General features: G+C 34.6%; 4 protein-coding genes and 1 non-coding gene across 6 annotated transcripts in view; 2 read left to right on the top strand and 3 right to left on the bottom strand.

Moving 5' to 3' along the window:
* Nucleotides 1-9,496, bottom strand: part of LOC128192106 (A-kinase anchor protein 13-like) — a 28,087-nt gene extending 18,591 nt beyond the window's left edge. The window contains exon 1 of one of the 2 annotated variants that reach the window (XM_052864559.1): nt 8,829-9,496. The gene's annotated coding sequence lies outside the window, so the exon portion shown is untranslated. The remainder of the gene's footprint in view (nt 1-8,828) is intronic. The other variant, XM_052864561.1, reaches the window with a different exon arrangement.
* Nucleotides 862-2,436, bottom strand: LOC128191296 (uncharacterized). Its single transcript, XM_052863377.1, has one exon. The coding sequence runs from the start codon at nt 2,434-2,436 to the stop codon at nt 862-864; it is 1,575 nt and encodes a 524-aa protein (XP_052719337.1).
* LOC128192107 (homeobox-like protein HDP1) lies at nt 4,169-19,442 on the top strand. The gene is made up of 3 exons (XM_052864562.1): nt 4,169-4,187; nt 17,006-17,043; nt 17,927-19,442. The coding sequence occupies exon 3, from the start codon at nt 17,952-17,954 to the stop codon at nt 19,338-19,340; it is 1,389 nt and encodes a 462-aa protein (XP_052720522.1). The 5' UTR covers nt 4,169-4,187; nt 17,006-17,043; nt 17,927-17,951; the 3' UTR covers nt 19,341-19,442.
* On the bottom strand, nt 10,325-10,396 carry Trnah-gug (transfer RNA histidin (anticodon GUG)). The gene has a single exon. It is a non-coding gene; the product is annotated as a tRNA-His (tRNA).
* LOC128192110 (protein l(2)37Cc-like) lies at nt 10,579-15,287 on the top strand. The gene is made up of 6 exons (XM_052864564.1): nt 10,579-10,765; nt 11,058-11,219; nt 11,374-11,516; nt 12,044-12,160; nt 12,438-12,533; nt 14,770-15,287. The coding sequence occupies exons 1-6, from the start codon at nt 10,681-10,683 to the stop codon at nt 14,980-14,982; spliced, it is 816 nt and encodes a 271-aa protein (XP_052720524.1). The 5' UTR covers nt 10,579-10,680; the 3' UTR covers nt 14,983-15,287.
* Nucleotides 19,443-20,738: the final 1,296 nt, after the last annotated feature.

Here is a 20,738-nt window from a genome sequence, read left to right as displayed (position 1 = left end):
TTTTCTAAACTGTCACTTGGTTGTCGCCAACAGTGGTCGCTACATGTACCATCAACAGTAACTGTGTTAACAAAATCGCGGACGTTTGAACTATTCACTATTGACCTACATAAAAGGTTACTGACTTTAAATGTAAAACATAATTTAAGTAAATGGTATGCAGGTGCAAAATTGTTCTTGGCAATGGCACAACGTTTTTCCAACAGGCACGATTTATTAGATAAATTTGGGTTAACTGAATATTTCATTATATCCGGTAATCATTACTATATAGGACTTTAGGGGGTACTAGTGTTCGGAAGCATTTTTCGCTATCTGTGAATTTTTTTTCATAATCTCAAAGAAGAAGAAATTTTCCCTGTATATTAATTGTGGTCGATAATTGGGCGTTCCAGCTGAAATTTCGTTCATTACGCGACGAATATTTTCTGAGACTTAAAATTAATTTACCTCGTAACATGTAACTATTTTTATCGAAGTTTAGATATGAAGTATCATTAATCATCGATTGAAATACAGAGGTATCCTAAAAATGGGATAATACGCGTTAGCTCAAAATGCTAGAGTCGCATATGCAAATGATTGTTACTTCATTTCCATTAACTCTTTTTAGTAGGTTCTAGTAATTGTTCAATGCATGTAACGGAAAGAAATGCCGAGATCTATTACTATATACAACAATGTATAATCATATCAATGTAACATCGACTTTTAAAAGAATATCTTTTATTCAATTATATTTATGTTTATACAATAAACATTAGTAAGATGTGATGATCTTAAGATTCTTCAAAAATCGCAACATCATGCATTGGACTAGTTTTTTAATTATTGTTAATAAATCTTAGTTTAAGACAAAAACTACATATCAAGAAACTTTGCTATTATTACGTGACCATTTGGGGTACCAATCCAAAGAACTGGTTCCTCGTACTGCTGGTCAATAGCTAATGCATTAATGCCGGATATCCCGGGGCCTTCAACGGTGAAACGCTTGACGACTCTTCCGTCCACGCTTGTTACGTGTATAGGGAGAGGACCAAACTCTAGCGGACAAACAGCGGTCAAGAGATTGTCGTTCATATCTGTAATGATAGACTTCCCTTCCCAGTCCTCTTCTGGTTTAGTACGTGAACTCGATTTTCCGGACGGGTCGACCACTACCAACTGTTTGTCATCCACCACGCAGATGTGACCTTTGGACGTCACCGTGACATACCTCGGGACCGAAAACATCGGCTGCCCAGCAAAATCAAAGCAGATCTCCTTCAAAAGCATCCCGTTGTCGGCAAAAACCGCAATTTTTCCGGGAGAGTCGCTCTTCTGCAAGCAAACAAAAAGCTGGTCTTCAGCGTTCGTATGTAGACCATAGGTGCTATAGGGGGCCAAATTCTCAAATTCGGTTATAGTATGGTCCGGCTTGATGATGTGCAGTTCAGGCCTGGCACTGGAACAGTACAGAGTGCCATAGCGATTTACAGTGGTGTAAGTGGGCAAAAATTTTACAACGAATTCATCGTGAATATGTCCAGACCTCAGAACTAAATAGACCCGGTAGTTATAGGTTGTGACCCAAGCTTTGCCGTCCGGTCGGATCTGTATGCTGTAGATACTGGATTTGCCTTTCTCCGGCTTAAATTTTAGCTCAAACTTCAGCTCATTTCTGTACGTTTTCATCTGACCAGAACCAAATCTACTGTCTTCGACCAGCGTTCCAAACACGGACTGCAGACTTTCTTTTCCAGCTCTCAGCTTCAACGGCTTCGGGAGACCGTCGACTGAAAAGCTAGGTATGTTCATTGCAGCAAGTTTTGGAAGGGTGTCTTTGGCAAATTGTTCGACGGTCGAATCATCATCAGCATCCTCTAGAGTAGTTAACAGTCGCTTGATATATCTTAACTGTTTTATATGCTTCTCTTTGGTCTCTTGATTATTCTTAATCATTTGTTCAATGGCAGTTTTGTCGGGTTTCGATTTGTCGTCAACAGTCTGTAGCATTTCTTTTTCCATACGGTCGATGTCTTCCTTCAGTTTCTTACTTATCTCCGAAATTTCAGCTTTGTTTTCGATTATTGCTTTGTCGTATCTATTATGAAAATCTTGACACTCCTGAACAACGAGATCGAACGAAGACAATTCGTTCTCCTTTTTATCTACCTGTTCCATAATTTCCTTAATTTTAGGATGTTTCGTCCCGCCTGCGATCGCAGTTGTATTTCCCGCCTTCTCATCGAGGGCGATGTTTTGACCTTCACCTTGAGAATAGGACGCCGCCAGAGAGACGATGTTATGGTGCTTGGTCCCGGCGAGCTTTAGGTGGTAATTGTGACACGGATCACATAATTTCTGTTGGCAGTCCGTGCATTTCCAGTTAGCAACTGAATCCGATTCGCACAGATCACAATTTACTGGTGCTTGGGCGCCACCCTTTTCCATTCTAAAGCCGATTTCCCTTGACAATTTCCCCAGTGAAGTTCTAAAATTTTTTTGACACGAGGATTTTACTCTTCCGATGAAGTTCAGAATGAATACGCGTGACTCCCTTTACATGTGTTGACCTGGCAGTTTTGTGATCTCCATCCTAGTATATTAAACTCGCAACAACTTATGTTTAAGTGACCGAAAGAAAGCAAAGCTGATAAGAGGCCGGAAGTTTAAAGTAGTGTGTGTAAATAAACCACGAGAGATAACTTATAAAACAATGCATAATGACCTTTATAAAGCTGAAATGATTTGGGGGGGGGGGGGGGGAGGGGGGTTAGATTGTGTTTATTTATAATTGTTTTGCACGCATGATTGTTGTTTTTGCTCTGTTTTTTATATTTTTAGGGGAGGCTGTCTTCTGTTGACATTGACATTTAGTTTCTTAAAAGAACTGAAGCATTTTAATGATTAATCTCTATTAGCTTTCATTTAGTTTGGAATGGAGCAGACACGGTGTAGTATTCCCTCAGACACGGTCGCCATTCTTCGTCATACTTAATCGTGTTGTGATATTTTTTATACAAAACAAGATTTGAACTAAAATCGATCTTGAATGAAAAAATGGTTCTATAGCGTCAGTTTCGTTTAATAAATAGAAATTTACAAGCTCCCTTCAGGTACGTAATATACTACCGGGAAGTACATGTATATATATAACGTCCTAGCTGCAGGACTGTAGTTCCCGGTCGTCCATCCGAATTTTTTCTGACCGGGAGCTACAGTCCTGCAGCTAATAACGTCCCTGCTTTTCCGCTATGCCTAACTTGATAGCATACGCAAAATTTTAGGAAAACCGTCTGAATTTAAGCTATTAATTTGTTGTTCTTTTTTGTAGTTTAGTGTAAAAATACCTCTCTTAAAATAAATGAAGGGGGAGAATTACCAGGTACTGTATGCATCACGAATGATCATAACAAATAAGCACTGACAACGCATTTTGTATTTTATTCACGAGGCAGACAAAATGACCTATTAGGAGGTCTTTTATAAGGTGTTTACCGATGCCAAGAATTCGACCTGTCAATCGGGTGTCTCTTTATAATGAATTCCACGTCATTTACAGGACTAATTAAACTTTGCTGATTTTACACAGTCATTCTGAGATAGTGTATAGTTTTGAGCCTACAAACTAGATTTGAAAGATACTCGTCATTTAAAAAAAAAACAAATTAATATACCTACAAGGTTGGAAAATCATGACACGTTTGATCTGCAGCGAAGAGCATCGAGTCGTAATATTTTATTAACCAATTAAGGTGCATTTTAATATATCGTAAAGTGCAATCATTTCCCCTAAATACTTTCAAATATAGCCAAATTACCTCAGTGTTATTGCCTCCCCAATAGGTACATTGCCCCTATTTTTTGAATACTGAAAATTATAGGAGGGTAGATTGCTCCAGGTTAATTTTTCAACAGTAAACGAAGTGTGTCAAATTTGTTACATGTACATATAGGGGTGATGTTCTCCAACCACTTTTCTTGTTTTTCTTTCAGATGTTTTCTGATAAAATATGACAACTTGTGCCTGCAGGGTGTTTTAGAGATTTATTTGTAGTAAATATATTTATTTACGTTCTTTCCCATTACCCGGTTCGGTGTTTTTATACTTAGCTTTGTTTTCGACCGATTCCAGGGAACCTCTTCGCCTGGTACCTAGCTGCCCAGATCCTGGATTCGATTTAGCTAATTCCATTACAAAGGTAATGAGAAAGTCAAATTAAAAAACATAGGGGGCATTTAAAACAAGTCAGTGTGAAGGTTCTTTTGTTTGCCAAACAGGCGTTTGTACTACAACTTTAATCCGTGTGATTTCTTCTGTAAATGGGTTAATCGTGTCGTGAGATTTGGTTAAATATATGCACGCTTGGGCACGGACCAAGCAACGAGAACTTCATTCATTAAATAACTTGTTTGGTCAATTATAATCAATGACAATGCTTTCAATCAACAGAGTGACTTTACTCTCACTCTTAACTCCAAAATAAAGATTCATAAAGTACTATTTGCCTCTACGGCATAATGAAAGTACATGTAGTCACTGTCCTTTATATAAGTTTAGCTTATTAAAAATCAAAATTTCAAATTGTCATGTACCAATTTTGATTCTCGATAATCTATTTTTTTGTAAAAAACACTATGATAAATGAGGCAAGAAATTATATACCATACATTGGCTTACTAGTACTTACATAATTATGTGGCCATTTTGTTATAGTATTATGTTATTTTTTTTAAATCATATATAAACTGTCATATTGCAAATTTAACAAGTTGTAGTAAAAACAAAACATGCGACAAAAAATTAATCAAAAGCGATCACGCGATCACGAGATTGAGTACCGTCCTATGAAACGCGATCGGTAATTTTTAGGGGTAAACTTTCTTTGAATTATGATATATAATGCATAAGTAAAATGTTTGTAAGTGTTGAAAACGAGAATCCCTTGAGGTTTCGTGCAACATTTCATGTTTGAGGCGTATGGCGTGATCCTGATCCGCAGTGGGGTGTTCACACATCGACAGTCAAAAATTAATTATACTGTGCAATTTTTATTTTGAAAAGGTTGTCATCAATTTTCTTACAAAACTTGAAAACAATGGAAAACGATAAGTATTAAATTGCCCCATCTGCCCATTTTATGACGTCCCTTAAACTAATGGACTCTCTTTTTATATGTGTTTCTTACGTTTGCAGTGACGCGTTAAGTTAAATACTGCTAGAGTAAAGAACGATGCATTTTATTTAACAGTTGAGTGGTTAACCTTGATTTGGTTGCAATAGATAGTTTGAAATTCAGCAAATTTGAAACATATCAATAACAAATTTTTTTAATAGATTGTTTAAAATTCTATTAAGGATGTAACATAGTAATGAAAAAAATGAACAGAGGTGACAGTGACGAAGTAACGGGGGAGTCGAGCCAAACTTGGAACAGGGTTGATTTAGCTATTAAGTGTAAAAAAAAAAAAAAAAAAAAAAAGTTTCAATTGCATTTACCTATATTTTTGTAACAAAATATCCTATCAGTTTCTAACACCTTCAGCGCCCATTATAAAGATTTATTTATTTATTTTTTTTAATTTATTTTATTCGTGACGACATATAATTTACCGATAAAATGATATCACAAGTTTGATATATTTGGAGTGCCAACTTAAACTGTGCAGCATTAAGCGAACATTGTTTATATACTATAGTATTTCTTTGGTGTTTCTAAAGACCCCCACATTTTTTTAAGATTGGGAAGCTTTTTCAAAGGACTTGCTTTGTCCAATTTTCAATTGTAAAAATAAACTACCATCCAACAGAGATAAAAATTTTTAGCGCCGTAGAACAAAAGATTTTTTTTATATCAGCCATGTGTTCAGGCAATGTTGACATTTATCGCAAAGACCATTAATTATTTTTTCTTTGTAGAAGTATTTTAAACAAAACAAAAATCAATATTCCAACCGCGACCAACGTTGTGCGCTGCAGATAATAATTTTCTTTCAAGACGTGTAATTTAGATTATAGAAATAGAGCAAACAGCGGTAGATTAAACTTGCTGTCGGTGACAAAGGCTCTCTGGAAAAATTTTACTTATGTATTTGAAAGGTTCTGGAAAAGATTAACCGAAATTGCTCGCTCACTTGGATTTTTGTATGTCGGAGCGGACAATGCTTCCCTCGGTGAAAACTGCCAAAAGCAGCTAATTTTCTGCTTAATCAAAAGTGCGAAATCCAAACTCTGTACATACGGAATGACAAAGAACTCTGAAAATGAAATCGAAATCAATTGATCATGAAGTTCCTGACCTGCTATTTTGATATTGCAATTACGCCGCGAGTGCAAATCGTTTCTCCGAAATATCGAGAACATGCATGGATTATGGATTGAACAGGTTTACGTTAACTTTTACAAAAATTGACATACCCGTATCACACCTGATCTACCTAATTTGTCGCACACGTGTTCAAACAATTACCCCTTCCCTTTCCAACAACTCTTGTATGAATTATGGACGAAGTCCTTGAAAAATTCGATATTGGCATTGTTCCTAAAGAATGACTCTTCATCAACTATGCCGGCTTTCTAACGAAACGATTCGATTCAAAATTTACTTCAACTTGGTGTATGTAGCAGAATCATTAAAATTGCAAAATGATCTTGAAGAGTACGCATATACCTAGATCGTACATCAACACCTGGCAAATAATTGTCCATACAAATATTAAAACGTTCTTGCCAAATATTCCATCAATTCCATAATTCTAAGTTTATCTTTCAAATAACACATGGGAAATGCTCTAGGAATTTCCATTAGCTTTTTCTTTCTTCCTTTTATTTTTTGTTACAAAAATTACATAGGCTTGAAACGAAACCCCATCAAATTTCTATAATTTCAGCATAATCGTCGCCAAACGAATAAAATGTAAAAACCCATGCATAGAATATTTACACGTCAGTTCACATTTTCATAAAAATGGTACATGTATCTATTTAAATAGTTTCGATAAATAACGGGACGCCAAGATTTGAAAATTTGTCAATTATTTCAATGCATGCCATGAAGATGGTTGCACCGTAAAAAAAAAACCAAGCCTAGTTTAAACTGATATAACACACGTTTTGATTTTCTCTTAAAATCATGCTTGAATTTTTGTTACTGGCATTGAAGTAATCCCTGCATGTCTTTGAAGATGCGTGGGTTTGTGTTTTGATTGAGATCAAAGAGGAGCAATACGAGATTTCCATCGACCCACTAAGAGTACATGCATGTGCCTACCTCTTTTTTCTTCATTTGGAATCATTAACTGCGTGCAAACTTCATTGACATAAGATTTCTGTGGCGGGTAGGATCATATCTTATGGCAGATAACAATCGCAAAGCAAGAATTAAATCTTAACAGCTGATAACAATCGGTCAGTTTATCTATACACGTCAGCCAAAAGGTTAAATAATGGTTAAACAAAACCGCTTAGCTACTCAAGCAGAAACGTTGGTATTTTTACAGAATCTATTGTAACGCTAATGGGACAATCCCCCTTCCCAACTTCTGATCTTGGCTACAACTCCTTGTCCATTAGCATTAGAACGAAAATTAATAAGTACTTTTTTTTTCAAGGTTCTCTTATAAGATCTTTAATGGGGTCCCTCATTTACCAAATGCCTTGCCTTATCACTCTTGCTTGAGAGCCTTTGCATTACTAACCCGAATTCAACAAAGGAACGAGTGCCACGGGCCACAATTAGGTGTTAGGGGGTGAAATTTATGAAAATTGATTTGTAATATCAGACTCCGCATAATTGCCCCAGATATAAAGCACTCGATAGAGCATAGCAGGTTTTGATGGATGTTGTTCAAAGTATTGTGTACCTTTTGCTTGTTTAAAACCACAATGACATATATGGACGATTTTTATATATATTAAAAACATTTTTCAAAAAGTAAATTAAAGTAAATTGTTTTTAATTCACTTTGGGGGCTATTTAACGAGCACATGTACATTTATGCTTAGACTTAATTATAGTCATGATTCTAATCAATGCACAACTTTCACTCTTCCAGAACGCATTTTGACATTCCTTGTTTCTCAGCTTACAATTCCGCGAACCATGAGCAAAGGGGTGGGTTGTGTACGTGTCTTAAAGAGCACATCATGTCTATAAATCTTCGTCTCAAGTTTACCGGAGTTCATATCTTCGGATTACCAATGAAATCTTTTATATCTGTATTTTTTTTCCTTTTATATCATTTATCATCTTAGAATGGGTATTAAGCTTTTATATATATAATACAAGTCTCTTCACTGCACTTGACATGTACTGAGTTAAATGGACGTCTTTTTGAAGGCAACATAATGCGCTCTCAATGCTCAATATAAATGCACATTAAATCCTTACATACACAGAACTGAAGAGGCTATAGGTAGAAAGTAAATGAAAAAGGACTATATAATGGAGTGTCAGATTTGCATGTTCGAGGCCATCGACAAGCTCGATTCTTTTATTATTGGATTCTTGATTGTTGGTCAGGAAAAAAGGGGCTTGAACAGGATTTGTCTTATGCAACATGCACATTTCGTGTGCAAACACAATAACAATTTTGCTATATGGTCTCTTACCCATTTTGGTAGTATAAAATACTGTTTTTCATTTATACATGCAATATTAACAGAGGAAGTAATGGAAAATCCAAGATTACCATTGCAGACCATTATTCGCAAATAGTGATTTTCAGGGACTGCCATCATCCTCACCCCCCTACCCCACCACACACACATGCATCTCCCCAAAACTTAAAAAATGAACGTTCCTCTAAGAGGTATTGAATACATAAGATTAATATTTTCCTACCTGTATTTCCAACGGGAAAGCAAAATCGATCCCAAAATATGTTTGGAATTCCTGCTGTTGTCAAAAAATCAATTCGCAATCAGGTTGGGGAATAGGCCTTTACTGCGGTAGTATTACCCAGATTTTAGTGTCCGTAACGGCAGTTAGAAACCCATTACCGGCAGAAGAAAAAAAAACTAATTGCACTCTTTTTCTCCAAAGACACAATATATTCCCGCAGAAAAATAATTATTTAAACATTCCAGCTGGAAATTTAAATAGCTTGAGTAATTTAAGGTTTCTCCAATATGTGTCCAAAGACAAAATGAAATTTCACAATCCAACACCAGAAAAGAATGAAAATGTATTCCCTCAAAAAATGAAATATACACGGTCAGATGGCCGGCAGAACTTTATCCAGAAAATGGACACGATTTCTTCGCTATGGTTTCAAATTTCATTCCATCTGAACAACAGTTGTATAAACAAATGCAGCTATTCAAAGGTTTTTTTTGAGTCACTGGTAAATCGTAGTAATTTGGAATCCGCTTAATGCCATTATTTGGGCAATTACCCTACAATGCCAACCACGTATGGGCCCTTGTGAAACGTCAAGCCTACCAAAGCTGCCTGCTTGAATGAGCTCGAGCCGGGTGAGGTGTACAATACACCCTAATCAACACTGAGGCGATAGCCGTTGTTAAATTGTTTAATTTTAATAATCAATGAATTTAAAGAGCCCCCCTAAGGATTAACAAGCGTTCCTGACAGTTTGAAGAAAAATGTGTGCTTATTGGAAAAACTGTCATGCAGATTTTACAATTTTAAAACAAAATTTAATCTCGTTCTTTGCAACAGTTGGAGAGATCACATTAAACAGGTAGAGGATTAAATTTGATAAAAACTTGGTATTTGATACATGGAATTTTATCTGCGATGTACGTCTTATACAGTGTTTTCAAAATTATACAATTCAGTCGAAAAGTTGGAGTAATGTGAGTGTTCTGTAAATAAACCAAAGCGATCGGGTTTGCTGAATATATACATGTACACCCAAATCTTCGTGAAAAATTCATTTTTTGTCGTTCCTTGTACCCTTATGTTTTGGGGGTTTTTTTTCAAAACATATAATGCCATACTATAAATAAATCAAGTTATTTTAAGTAATACTGAGGTAAATGACAAAAAACTTATTGTAATTTTTAGCTAAAAATTACAATAAGTTTTTTGTCATTTACCTCAGTATTACATAAAATAACTTGATTTATTTAATTCATCACCACATACTTAAGGAAAATTATAGACTGAACTACATGAATAAATGTCCACATGAATGGATAATTTCCATTTCTAAGAATGCATACTTGTCAGTTGGGTTGCCTTTTTTTAAACCATGAATGGTTTATCAATTTGTTGTTTCTTATCTGCTAGGCCTAATCAATATTGGCATCCTTAAAAATTGTTCCAGCATAAAATAAAAATGTCATCCTCTGCCGTAACAGCGACTGCACAGCCACTGCCGTGACCAGGATTCGAACCTGGGTTGTCGCGGCCACAACGCGAAGTACTAACCACTATACGATCACGGCTATCTGAGGACATGTATTATCACGTAGAAAAAAAATTTCATATACATACAATTAAAAATTATTGCATGTTAAATTTTTACAGGCATTTTTACACGTTTTAACCTTTTATTATTGATTGCTTTGGATTTAATTTTTTTGTTGCTTATAAGAATTTTATTTCATTCAAACCCATTTTATTTATTTCCGGTTCCGGTTTACAGTCAATACCGACTCCATGTGGTAGCGACCTTGGAGAAATATTATTGCGTTATCATTTATTAGGTATCTAACAGAGCTGGCACAAAATGTCTAGCTTTTTCACCAAATTAGGAACACTTGGTGTTGCTGTCGCAGGCCTTGGCAGCGTTGTAAACCTCGCACTTTATAATGGTAAGTGCATAAATTAGGTGATAGTGGAGTATGCTTACAAAACCAACTTTAACAGATAGTTTCATCAGAAATTTTAGGTATAAATTTAATTTGCAAACTATCTTTTTGAAGTTTTGGTGTTCAAAGATTTAGATTAAGTTTAAGTTTGTCTGTCATGATTTACTACTACCTTTGTTTAGACCTTTATATATTTATAATTGTTATGAAACACAAAAGACATGACTGCTTAGAAACACCAAATCATGACTGCATTATATTGTAGGAGTAACATTTCTTTGGTTTATTATTACAGTTGAGGGAGGGCATAGAGCTGTGCTTTTTGACAGATTTAGAGGAGTTCAAGAGAAAGTTTCGGGAGAGGGAACTCATTTTCTTGTCCCCTGGGTACAGAGACCAATCATATTTGACTGCAGGTCTCGGCCAAGAAATGTCTCCGTAATCACTGGAAGTAAAGGCAAGTAGAAAGTCTTTTTCTAGGTATATATTCAGAAATAGCGTGAGATAAAAAGATCAGAGAAAAAGAAAAAGAAAAATGCTTATTTGTAACATAATTACATTAATGAATGTTACTTCAACTATCTATCAGGAATAATTGTCTTGTTTTACAGATTTACAGAATGTCAACATCACATTACGTATTCTGTTCCGACCTGTTGTGAATGAGCTACCCAAAATTTACACAAACCTTGGTTTAGATTATGATGACAGAGTTCTACCCTCTATCACAAATGAAGTCCTTAAAGCAGTTGTGGTAAGCAGAGAATACATTTTGAATTTTTTGATTGTCAGATTTCAATTTTAGGTATTGCAGATCTGTAGCTTTATTCATTCTGTGGATGCAATCCCAAAATTTTTGAAGGAAAATTTACCACGGATGTCTTCAATCTATTAGCCTCAGACTTTCTTTTAAACATCCTCATTGACCTCAGAAAGTGAAATTGTTAATGTACATGCAGAATGTCATTGTGAATTCTAATATGTAAAGAAATGCCACTTCTTCAATATACAGAGATTTTAAAAAGTTATAGAGTAAAGCAACAGTACATTATTTATCTGAGAATTTTTAATTTTTTAGTGCGTTGTAAATAGCAAATTTTTTTTTGGTATATATGTGGAACTCAACTGTGGCTTGCCAACTCGTATTTTGTCATAGAGCTTAATATTAGGTCTGTTTTATGTACAGATTTCAATTTTTTTTTTCAAAACAGAAACTTACATTAATAAACTGATCATTGATTTGCATTTTCTGTCTTCTAACAATATTTTTCTTTAATACAGGCACAGTTTGATGCCAGTGAAATGATCACACAGAGAGAAATTGTGTCCCAAAAAGTCAGTGAAGAACTCATCACTAGAGCCTCACAGTTTGGAATAATCTTAGATGATATTTCTTTGGTATGATGACAATAAATACAGAAGTCAATACATGTATTTAAATAAAATAGATGTAACAAGATGAAGGGTTTCTGAAAGCTATCAAGTACCTTTTTAAATACATAGTATATAATCAAATGTTCAACTGTTTCCAACTAATCCAACACCCGGGCCATACCTGTATTTTAAAGAAAATGATTCATGTTTTGGCTTTGTCTTCATCAATTTCTTGACTGTTAATACTTTAAAATATTTTGCAGTTTCTATATATCTTTGAAAATATTTTATTGACTTTTAGACACATTTAACATTTGGAAGAGAATTCACACTAGCTGTTGAGATGAAACAAGTATCACAGCAAGATGCAGAGCGGGCCAGATATAATGTAGAAAAGGTAAGATAATTCGGCATTTCTCCTGACGAATTAATTAATGTTTCTATTCAAGCTAGATGTATACGCATAACATACACATAGTCCAAGCAAGCTTAGTTGTAAGAAATAGGCAAAATAAAATACATGTTCCAGTGTTTATGCCCAAAGATTTTTAAAAGGAGCTTAGAGTACATACATGCAGAGGTGCATGCATCCAAGATTTTTTTTCCCTTGGGTTAGATGGGCCAAACTAATTCAAACTATAAATTAAAAAAAAAACAATTGGTTTTTATCATTCTCCCCAAAACACCATTCCAGAATATTGTAGACTTTATATGTGAGCATACTTTAAGTAGGTGCATTTATATTTCCCCTATCAGATAAAAAATTTAAAAAACTTATATCTTAATTTTCTCACAACAATGAATTTTTACCACTCCAGATCTAAAAGGGTGAAATTTCAACTTTACATAGAAGGAAAGAAAATCAATTTTAAAGCAAATAGAAGTGTTTGTAAAATTAATGTAAAAAGAAGCTCATTTGAGGATGTTTCACATCCATGTACCATCTTTGTTCCAAAAAAGATAAAGGAATGGAACAATGTGCTGGTGAGGGAAGGGGCAGTTTTTCTAAGAAAAACAAATTCTGCAGAAAATTGAGGTCATGAGATTTTATACAAGGAAAAAGGAATCATTCTTTGAGTATTATGAGGTGATAATTTTGGTCGCGGCGTGATCAACTCTATCATGAAGCCCAAAATTATCACCTCATAATATTCAATGAATGTTTCCTTATTACTTATATTTTAAAACAGCGTACAATTAAATATTTAAATATAAATCAGCAAACCCCATTGGCGCCTCAATTTGGCTTTATGGGTTATATAGTACAAAATCAATACGTAGTGTTTTCACAGGTAAAGACACTGGAAAATGTAAATATATTGATATAAAAGCAAGCAAGTATACAGAATATCAAAGTTGTCATATAGTAACCACTGGGATCAGAAAGGGGTGTTGGGGGGATGGTCACATTTAAATAAGAGGTCACATTTAAATAAGAGATGTTTGATTAAAAAAAATATTTTGAGTGTCAAAGGTCGAAGCTATACTATGTGAAATTAATATCAAGAATATACTGAAGCTAGTTTTTCTTTAATCCAAGAGAGAAGTCATTTTAGAGGAGGGAATCCAAGTGTAGAAAGAATATACACAATATTGTTGAAAAAAAATCTAAAGAGAAATGGTGATAGTTATTTAAAATTGATACACTGGTAGAAATTACAAGTTGGAAAAATGTTAATTTTTTTAAAACTGCATGAATACTGCAAATTCTGGAGGTCATAGAGGGACTACCAGCACATCAATTTTGGGGTGTCTAATTTTACATAGAAATATATAAAATACTAGACTTAGACCCGTGCATGCATGGGTTGGCATTGCATATTATATCGGGCATTTACGAAATAGATACATCAAATTTGCACACCATATTGACATTCAGAAATCTTGGAATTTTTCATATTAAACGCACTGAGTTAGAGTTATCTCCTGTAATTTCTTTTTTGAACAGAAAATATATATAGCAAATTTTGAATGAAAATTTACACGTATTTGTATTACATGTATCGTTTTTTAGTTTATCCATGCAAATGTGATATTGTGGAAACATAAACTAAAGAGCATCCCGTGATTTAGCTTGAATGTAATGCGCATGCGCAAGATTGTAAAATCCGAACAAATTCAGACGATTTCCAGATTTTTTAAAGGAATTCTCTTTGATTATTAATTAGCAAAGCCTGATTGAGAAAAAATAAAAACATATTGGTAATCTCCAAGTACATGTACCAATGATGTTTGAATATATAAAACAAAAGACAGTTGTTTTCCGATTTCTCGGTATTAAAGCTAAAAAATCGAGTCTATTATTTTAATATAGTAGTATTGATTATGAAGCAATTAGATGGCTAAGATTGTTAAATTTGAATATGAAGTATTAGCTAATTTTAGTAAAAGAAAAAAGTTTTAAGGTTCGGAAGCAAACATGAAGGGAATCCACAGATAGAATCAAGCTTGCATTGTGTATATTAGTAAGAATTTTCTACCTTTTTAGGGGAAGCAATTTTCATAATTTATTTAAGTTCATTAAGTTATTTAGGTAGTTAGTTATTCATTAATTTATTTTAGTTTTTAGTTGGATTGTAATTGTCTTTTGATCGTCTCAAATAAGAGAATGTTTTTCCTCCTCTTCAACACAGGCCGAGATGGTAAAGAGAGCAGCTGTCATTTCAGCAGAAGGTGATGCGGAGGGTGCCAGACTTATAGCCGAGGCCTTCAAGAACTATGGTGACGGTATCGTAGAACTTAGAAAGATGGAGGCCGCGGAAGAAATCGCCACAGATCTAGCTAAAGCACGAAATGTGACATATTTACCATCAAAGCAACAGACTCTACTGGCTCTACCGCAGTAGAGAGAGATTAATTGAAAGGAGGGGGAGGGGTGGACACTAGCATCAGTTGTTTGATTGTGATCAATTAACCATTAACGTGTACAAGTGTATATTACACATGGTGTAAAAAGACATGTAGTGATGGATATTGATGCCTGATGAATATGGGTGTCTTTCATACATAGACATACACAATCCTTATTGGCTTAATCAAGAATAAGGTGAAATGGCAGGTGTTTTGATTGTGTTTCATCGTATGTTATGTTCTGTGACTTGTATGACATGAACAAGATTTTACAATAAATTACGATAAGTGTTATTAGAAAGATTTGTTTAATTTTTCCATCAATTCAATAAATCAATGACGTGCTGCACTTTAATTATTTTGGGGTGTTCTGTCATGAAATGGCTTGAGGATCAATTGTTAAACTTTTTAGTCCATATATTATTCCATGTTCCTTGCTCAAAACTTTGGGAAATAACTGTGGAAAATTTGAATATGGGGGAACAAGATGGCGCAAATGCCCATTTGGTTTATTTGTAAAATACAATTATTAAAAAATAATTTCAATTAAGCTTATTTGATGTGTTATAAAACAAGTTTACGAAAGGAAAAATGGTGGTGTCGAATCCATAACCTAAAAACCCTAGTTCTATAAAGTTACCTAATGTCTGGTGCTCTAACCACTGCGCCATTTCAGTCGCAACAACGTCCGTTGTTTAAATGCTATATGAGACTATGGCCTCGGACTTGATTTATTTTTCTAAAACGTTCAATTGTTGGGATACAAAATGACATTTTTTTAAAAAGTATAGTGCGTCATCTATCCTCGCTTTTTGTTGATTGAAATCAGTCTGATTACCATTATATGGCGCTCAGACCTAGATATGGCCAGAAATTAGTCTTGACTTTTACCCCATATCATTTGTAACCAGTAACAAAGCACTGTTTTCTGGTGACAAAAGTAACATACATGTAACCTACAACAAAACTGATTATTTTCTTTCCGCTGGATGGTTTAATTTCATCCAGTAACAATGGTTACAACTATATTCTATTGGTGAAAAAAGGTAACAGAGATGACGAGCCTTTTTTATGTTTAACTGAGGTTCTTATTTTATTTGGTTACAATGGTTACAGCTATATTTTATTGATGACAAGAGGTAAACCTTTTTTCTGTTTAACAGAGAGTCTTATTTTATTTGGTTACAATATTTCTCTGTATATAGTACATGTAATACTTAAAGAATGAGGAGGGCGAAAATAAAATGAGAGCGAATATTTCTTATACTTATTGATTCGTTAAATAATCACAATAATTCTTGAATATATAAAGTAATAGATTGTCGTGTTAATTTCATCATCACCAAAGACAACAATTCAGACTTATCGAGTTTACTTGGACTGTTCTTGATTAAGTGGTATTAAGTACTTTTTAAAAGGTGCGCAAAATCTCGCCAAGTCATCCAGCAATTCTATTTCTAGTTGGAATCATCCCCCATACGATGGATTTCGACACCGTTTGAAAATGTACCATGTCATGAAAAAGACATTTCGGAGTAAGGTGTGTGTGCTCGGTCATTTCTAAAATAGCGATCAAAAAGACCTCGAAGTGACAAGAAATTAGCCGAAACACATAGAGAACCCGTGAATATTTTTATCATGAAACATGTGTTTTTGAACGCAGCCGACATCGAAAGGATGTCAGACTAGCAATTAACACGTACATAACAAGACTTCATTTCCTTTCACTCATCAGTTTCTTTAGGGTTATCTAAAGGATCAGACTTCATCTTTTAATATTAAGTTTTTAATCATTCATAAAAAAACCATATACTTGAATGTAGTTAAGAATTAATTTTAAGGGTAAAAATCGTTGGAGTTTGAAATTATGAATCATGAAATCAAGTATACTTGGCGCATAGACGTACCTGTCTACATATGACTTTTGTTATATTAAGTATTCGAATTACCTTAATGGTACCCCTTTGTTTCGCAAATGAAAAAGTGCAATTATAAATTAATTGCTTAGACCTTTTCTAGTTGCAGTAAAGTCATCGTCTGTGGCAGTTCTTTTACTGGTAAGTTGTTTTTTTAATTATTTTTCCATAATTTTAGAAAAGATATTGAATATACAATTGCTTTGATATTATCTTCTATAAAACATCAAATGCTACGGGTAAATGCCAAATAAAAAGACTTTGAAATTATTCAGTTTAGTCATTTGTCAATTCTTCTCCGATGTTTTAATGAATATCTTTTTAATCATTTTAGTCAAAATGTACTTCTTTTGTTTGGAATTTAAATCGCATGAAATTTCTGTAACAAAACAGGATGAGAAGCAGACAACATATTTCAAATTAATTATTTTCTTAGTAGTTCAGGTGTCGCTGACCTGTCAAACTCTGGTATTCCACTCCTGTAAAATTTAATGTTAATAAAGTCTTGGGTGTGAAACATCTTGCAAGAGAGAAGATATCTGATCTTTTATAAATAATTGATATAATACAATATAGGCATAAAACATCTGACCTACAAGACACGTGTTGAGATTACATTGGTCAGTTTGGAAATTCTAACAAATTTACTTTTTTTAAATTTGAAAAAAGGTAATAGAGATGCATTTTGTATTTTGCATCTTCGCTAGCCAAGGGTTTTCGGTCTACTTCGCTCCCCATTTATGGCGAGCGAAGTGTACCGAAAACCCATAGCTAGCAAAGATTGCAAAGTTTTCTCATAAACAAAGAGGTGAAATGTACATACAATGGGAATTGGAGTTGCCGACGTTCAACCGTTTGCTCTTGATCCTTTTAGATATAATATACATGTACACGTGTACATAGAACTAGTGTCTTACCCTTTTGACTTTTGTTTTTAAATTATGTTTATTATTGATTTGAAAATCATTTATCGTTGAATATCTATACATTCACACGGTTTGATACAAATGACATTATTTCGTAGGTCTCGCGCCCACAGTCTTTCCACCATGGAGTTCCAAGTTGGAATACTGTCATTTTTGCTGTTGATCACAGCCGTTTCGCCTCAGGGCTTTATGGGCATGGAACCTATCATTAGTCCTTCCGGAAGTGGTAATGGGATCCACAGTGTAACCAATTCGAACCCAAATCCTAATGCTCGTCCTAATGGCGCCGGAGGGGCTCCGAACAATCCTGCAATGGAAGCGGTCCAGAACCCAAACCGGTTGGCTATGGCCCCCTTTCTTGGCGAGCAGGGTAGACCAGGAACAGATTTTTCTCGGCCAACGAATGCTGGGAATCCCAATCCCAACAATCTCATCAACATGAGAAGGAAACCCCCTCAGCCTCCCATGGTGGTCAGAATGCCCCACCTCTGCCAGACGGCATCCTGGAGCACTGATTCAATGGTTGTTCTGCCGATGCCAATGTCCCGGATGAAGACTGCCGTTGGGACCCTTCCGCTGATGCGAGGAGTCGTCACACAGCAGGGTAGAAAGATGATACCTTTCACAATGGAACAAATAATGATGATGAAGATGAGAAACCAAATGATGTCTATGGTTATGCATGAGTCAGGCCCTATGACAGCGCAGACGATGAATAACATGGGTAGATCTAACAATATGATGGGATCAACGCCTAACATGATGAATGGTATGATGTCGGGACAAAATAGAATGAATCCAATGAACGCAGGGTTGAATATGGTGAACAACATGTCCCCGGTACCAGAACCAATCATGATGAATAATATGGTACCAGCGCCTGAACCAAACATGATGAATAATATAGCACCGATGTCTGTTTCGAACATGATAAATAATATGGCACCAATTTCCATACCAAACATGATGAATAATATGGCTCCAATGCCTGAACCTAAGATGATGAATAATATGGCACCTATGTCTGTACTAAACATAATGAATAATATGGCACAAGTGTCTGAGCCTAACATGATGAATAATATGGCGCCAATCTCTGAACCAAACATAATGAATAATATGGCACCAATGTCTGTACCAACCATGATGAATAATATGGCACCGATGTCTGTTCCAAACATGATGAATAATATGGCTCCAATGACTGTTCCAAACATGATGAATAATATGGCACCAGCGCCTGAGCCAAACATGATGAATAATATGGCACCAGGGCCTGAACCAAACATGATGAACACTATGACAAATGTGCCTGCTAATAACATAGTGACAGGGATGGTAAACAGAATGCCACAAACAAACATGATTAATCAAATGGCCATGATGTCTACATCACAAAATGGTGGCACTACAAAAACCGTCTGGATGGAACCTTCCTCTAATACAGTGGTTGCAATGTCCTACCCAACAGGTTCAGGTGGTGCCAACAATGTTCGAATAGCTGTTTATTGATTTTGGAATTAAACATGTTCATAACAATCGCCATGTGAAATGTTGAAAACTTCTTGTGTATATTTCTCAGTCTGACCATTGTAATAAAACAGAGTTGCTGTATCAAGATTTTCTTGTATAAAGGTTTGTAAAAAAAAAAAATGACCACTAGAATGCCGCATTCGTGACTGATTTTTTTTCTCAAATCGAATACAACAGGTTGCAAATCATCATAAATTTAGAGCGTAAAAGCATTTGGTCTATTGAAGAAAATTTTCAAAATGTCGTTCCTCTATTGAGGTACTGGTAAGGAAAGGTACTGACAATATTGGCATTTCAGTGTACGTGAAAGTGAAATATGTTTGAACGGAACTTAAATAATCATCTCTTGGTTTTATGAAAGCTGTAAGCATGTATGAATGACCATTTATCATATGACAACTTACATATGCATAATTTGTACAAAATTAACATATGATGGTCTCTATATGTATATTGAAATCAAAATTCATATTTTTCTAGAAATGGTTAAATTCGTTATTCGTATCTATTGGAATGCCGGTGCAGGCGGAGTACATGAATGTACCTAGTCAGCAAAACTCGTAACACGTTAATGCTATAAAAATAATTGACAGGAAAATTCCATTGTTCTACTTTCTAGTCGATAACAAACATTTGGAATAAACTTATTTTTAAGAAATTGCAGCATGTGCAAAGGTGTAGAAAATGAACAATAAATTTTAGTTTGGGCATTACGAAAGACAATGGTTAAATAGAGCAATGGTGTGCCAAAAATATCGCCGTCTTTGCAGTGTAATATATTGTCTATAATTGTGATCAAAATCCGTGATCAAACTGGGTTATGGATAACACGAGCAGTATTCGTAATGTTTTATGGTTTGTTTGTTTTGTTTTTTTTGGTTTTTCTGTATTTTGGTATTTTTTATTTCTATAAAATTATTCAAGGAAACCCAACAACAGATATGAGAGAGTCTGTCAGTCAAAACTAGTCGATAGATTAATGTAGGACAAACTATTTAATATTCAAGTAAAAGTAAAGCAAAATTCTGCCCTAATATATAGACACTGCATTGCTATAATAATCAATCCATTATTGTTATTTAATAACTGAAATGAACTACATTAAGCTTTTCGAAAACATTTAAATTCATTAAAATGATTTGAGTCATCCATAATGCACGATTAATTTTCTTTTCATAAGTTTCGTTTTTGATTTATACATAGAGCAGATTTTTAAATTTAAATTTTTTTCTTTTTTTGGGGGGGGGGGGGGGGGTCAGAAAACTTATTGCAAATAGCGATAATTATTCGTATGGTGAGAGACTGTGTAATCTATAGTTTCATCATTATTTGAATCTAAGTTCTAGAAACTGATTAACATCTTTTTAATAATGAAAA

The sequence above is a fragment of the Crassostrea angulata genome, chromosome 7, assembly GCF_025612915.1.
Source record: "Crassostrea angulata isolate pt1a10 chromosome 7, ASM2561291v2, whole genome shotgun sequence".
Lineage (NCBI taxonomy): Eukaryota > Metazoa > Mollusca > Bivalvia > Ostreida > Ostreidae > Magallana > Magallana angulata.
Note: the sequence above shows the minus strand (reverse complement) of the source record. Positions and strands in the feature narration are given on the sequence as shown.

What these genes read in the sequence shown, in the direction of transcription:
- LOC128191296 (XM_052863377.1), bottom strand. Translation starts at nt 2,436, where the DNA reads ATGGAAAAGGGTGGCGCCCAAGCACCAGTAAATTGTGATCTGTGCGAA.
- LOC128192110 (XM_052864564.1), top strand. Translation starts at nt 10,681, where the DNA reads ATGTCTAGCTTTTTCACCAAATTAGGAACACTTGGTGTTGCTGTCGCA. An exon ending in AAGTCCTTAAAGCAGTTGTG is followed by an intron (nt 11,517 to 12,043) that starts GTAAGCAGAGAA and finishes TCTTTAATACAG; the next exon opens with GCACAGTTTGATGCCAGTGA. An exon ending in CCAGATATAATGTAGAAAAG is followed by an intron (nt 12,534 to 14,769) that starts GTAAGATAATTC and finishes TCTTCAACACAG; the next exon opens with GCCGAGATGGTAAAGAGAGC.
- LOC128192107 (XM_052864562.1), top strand. Translation starts at nt 17,952, where the DNA reads ATGGAGTTCCAAGTTGGAATACTGTCATTTTTGCTGTTGATCACAGCC.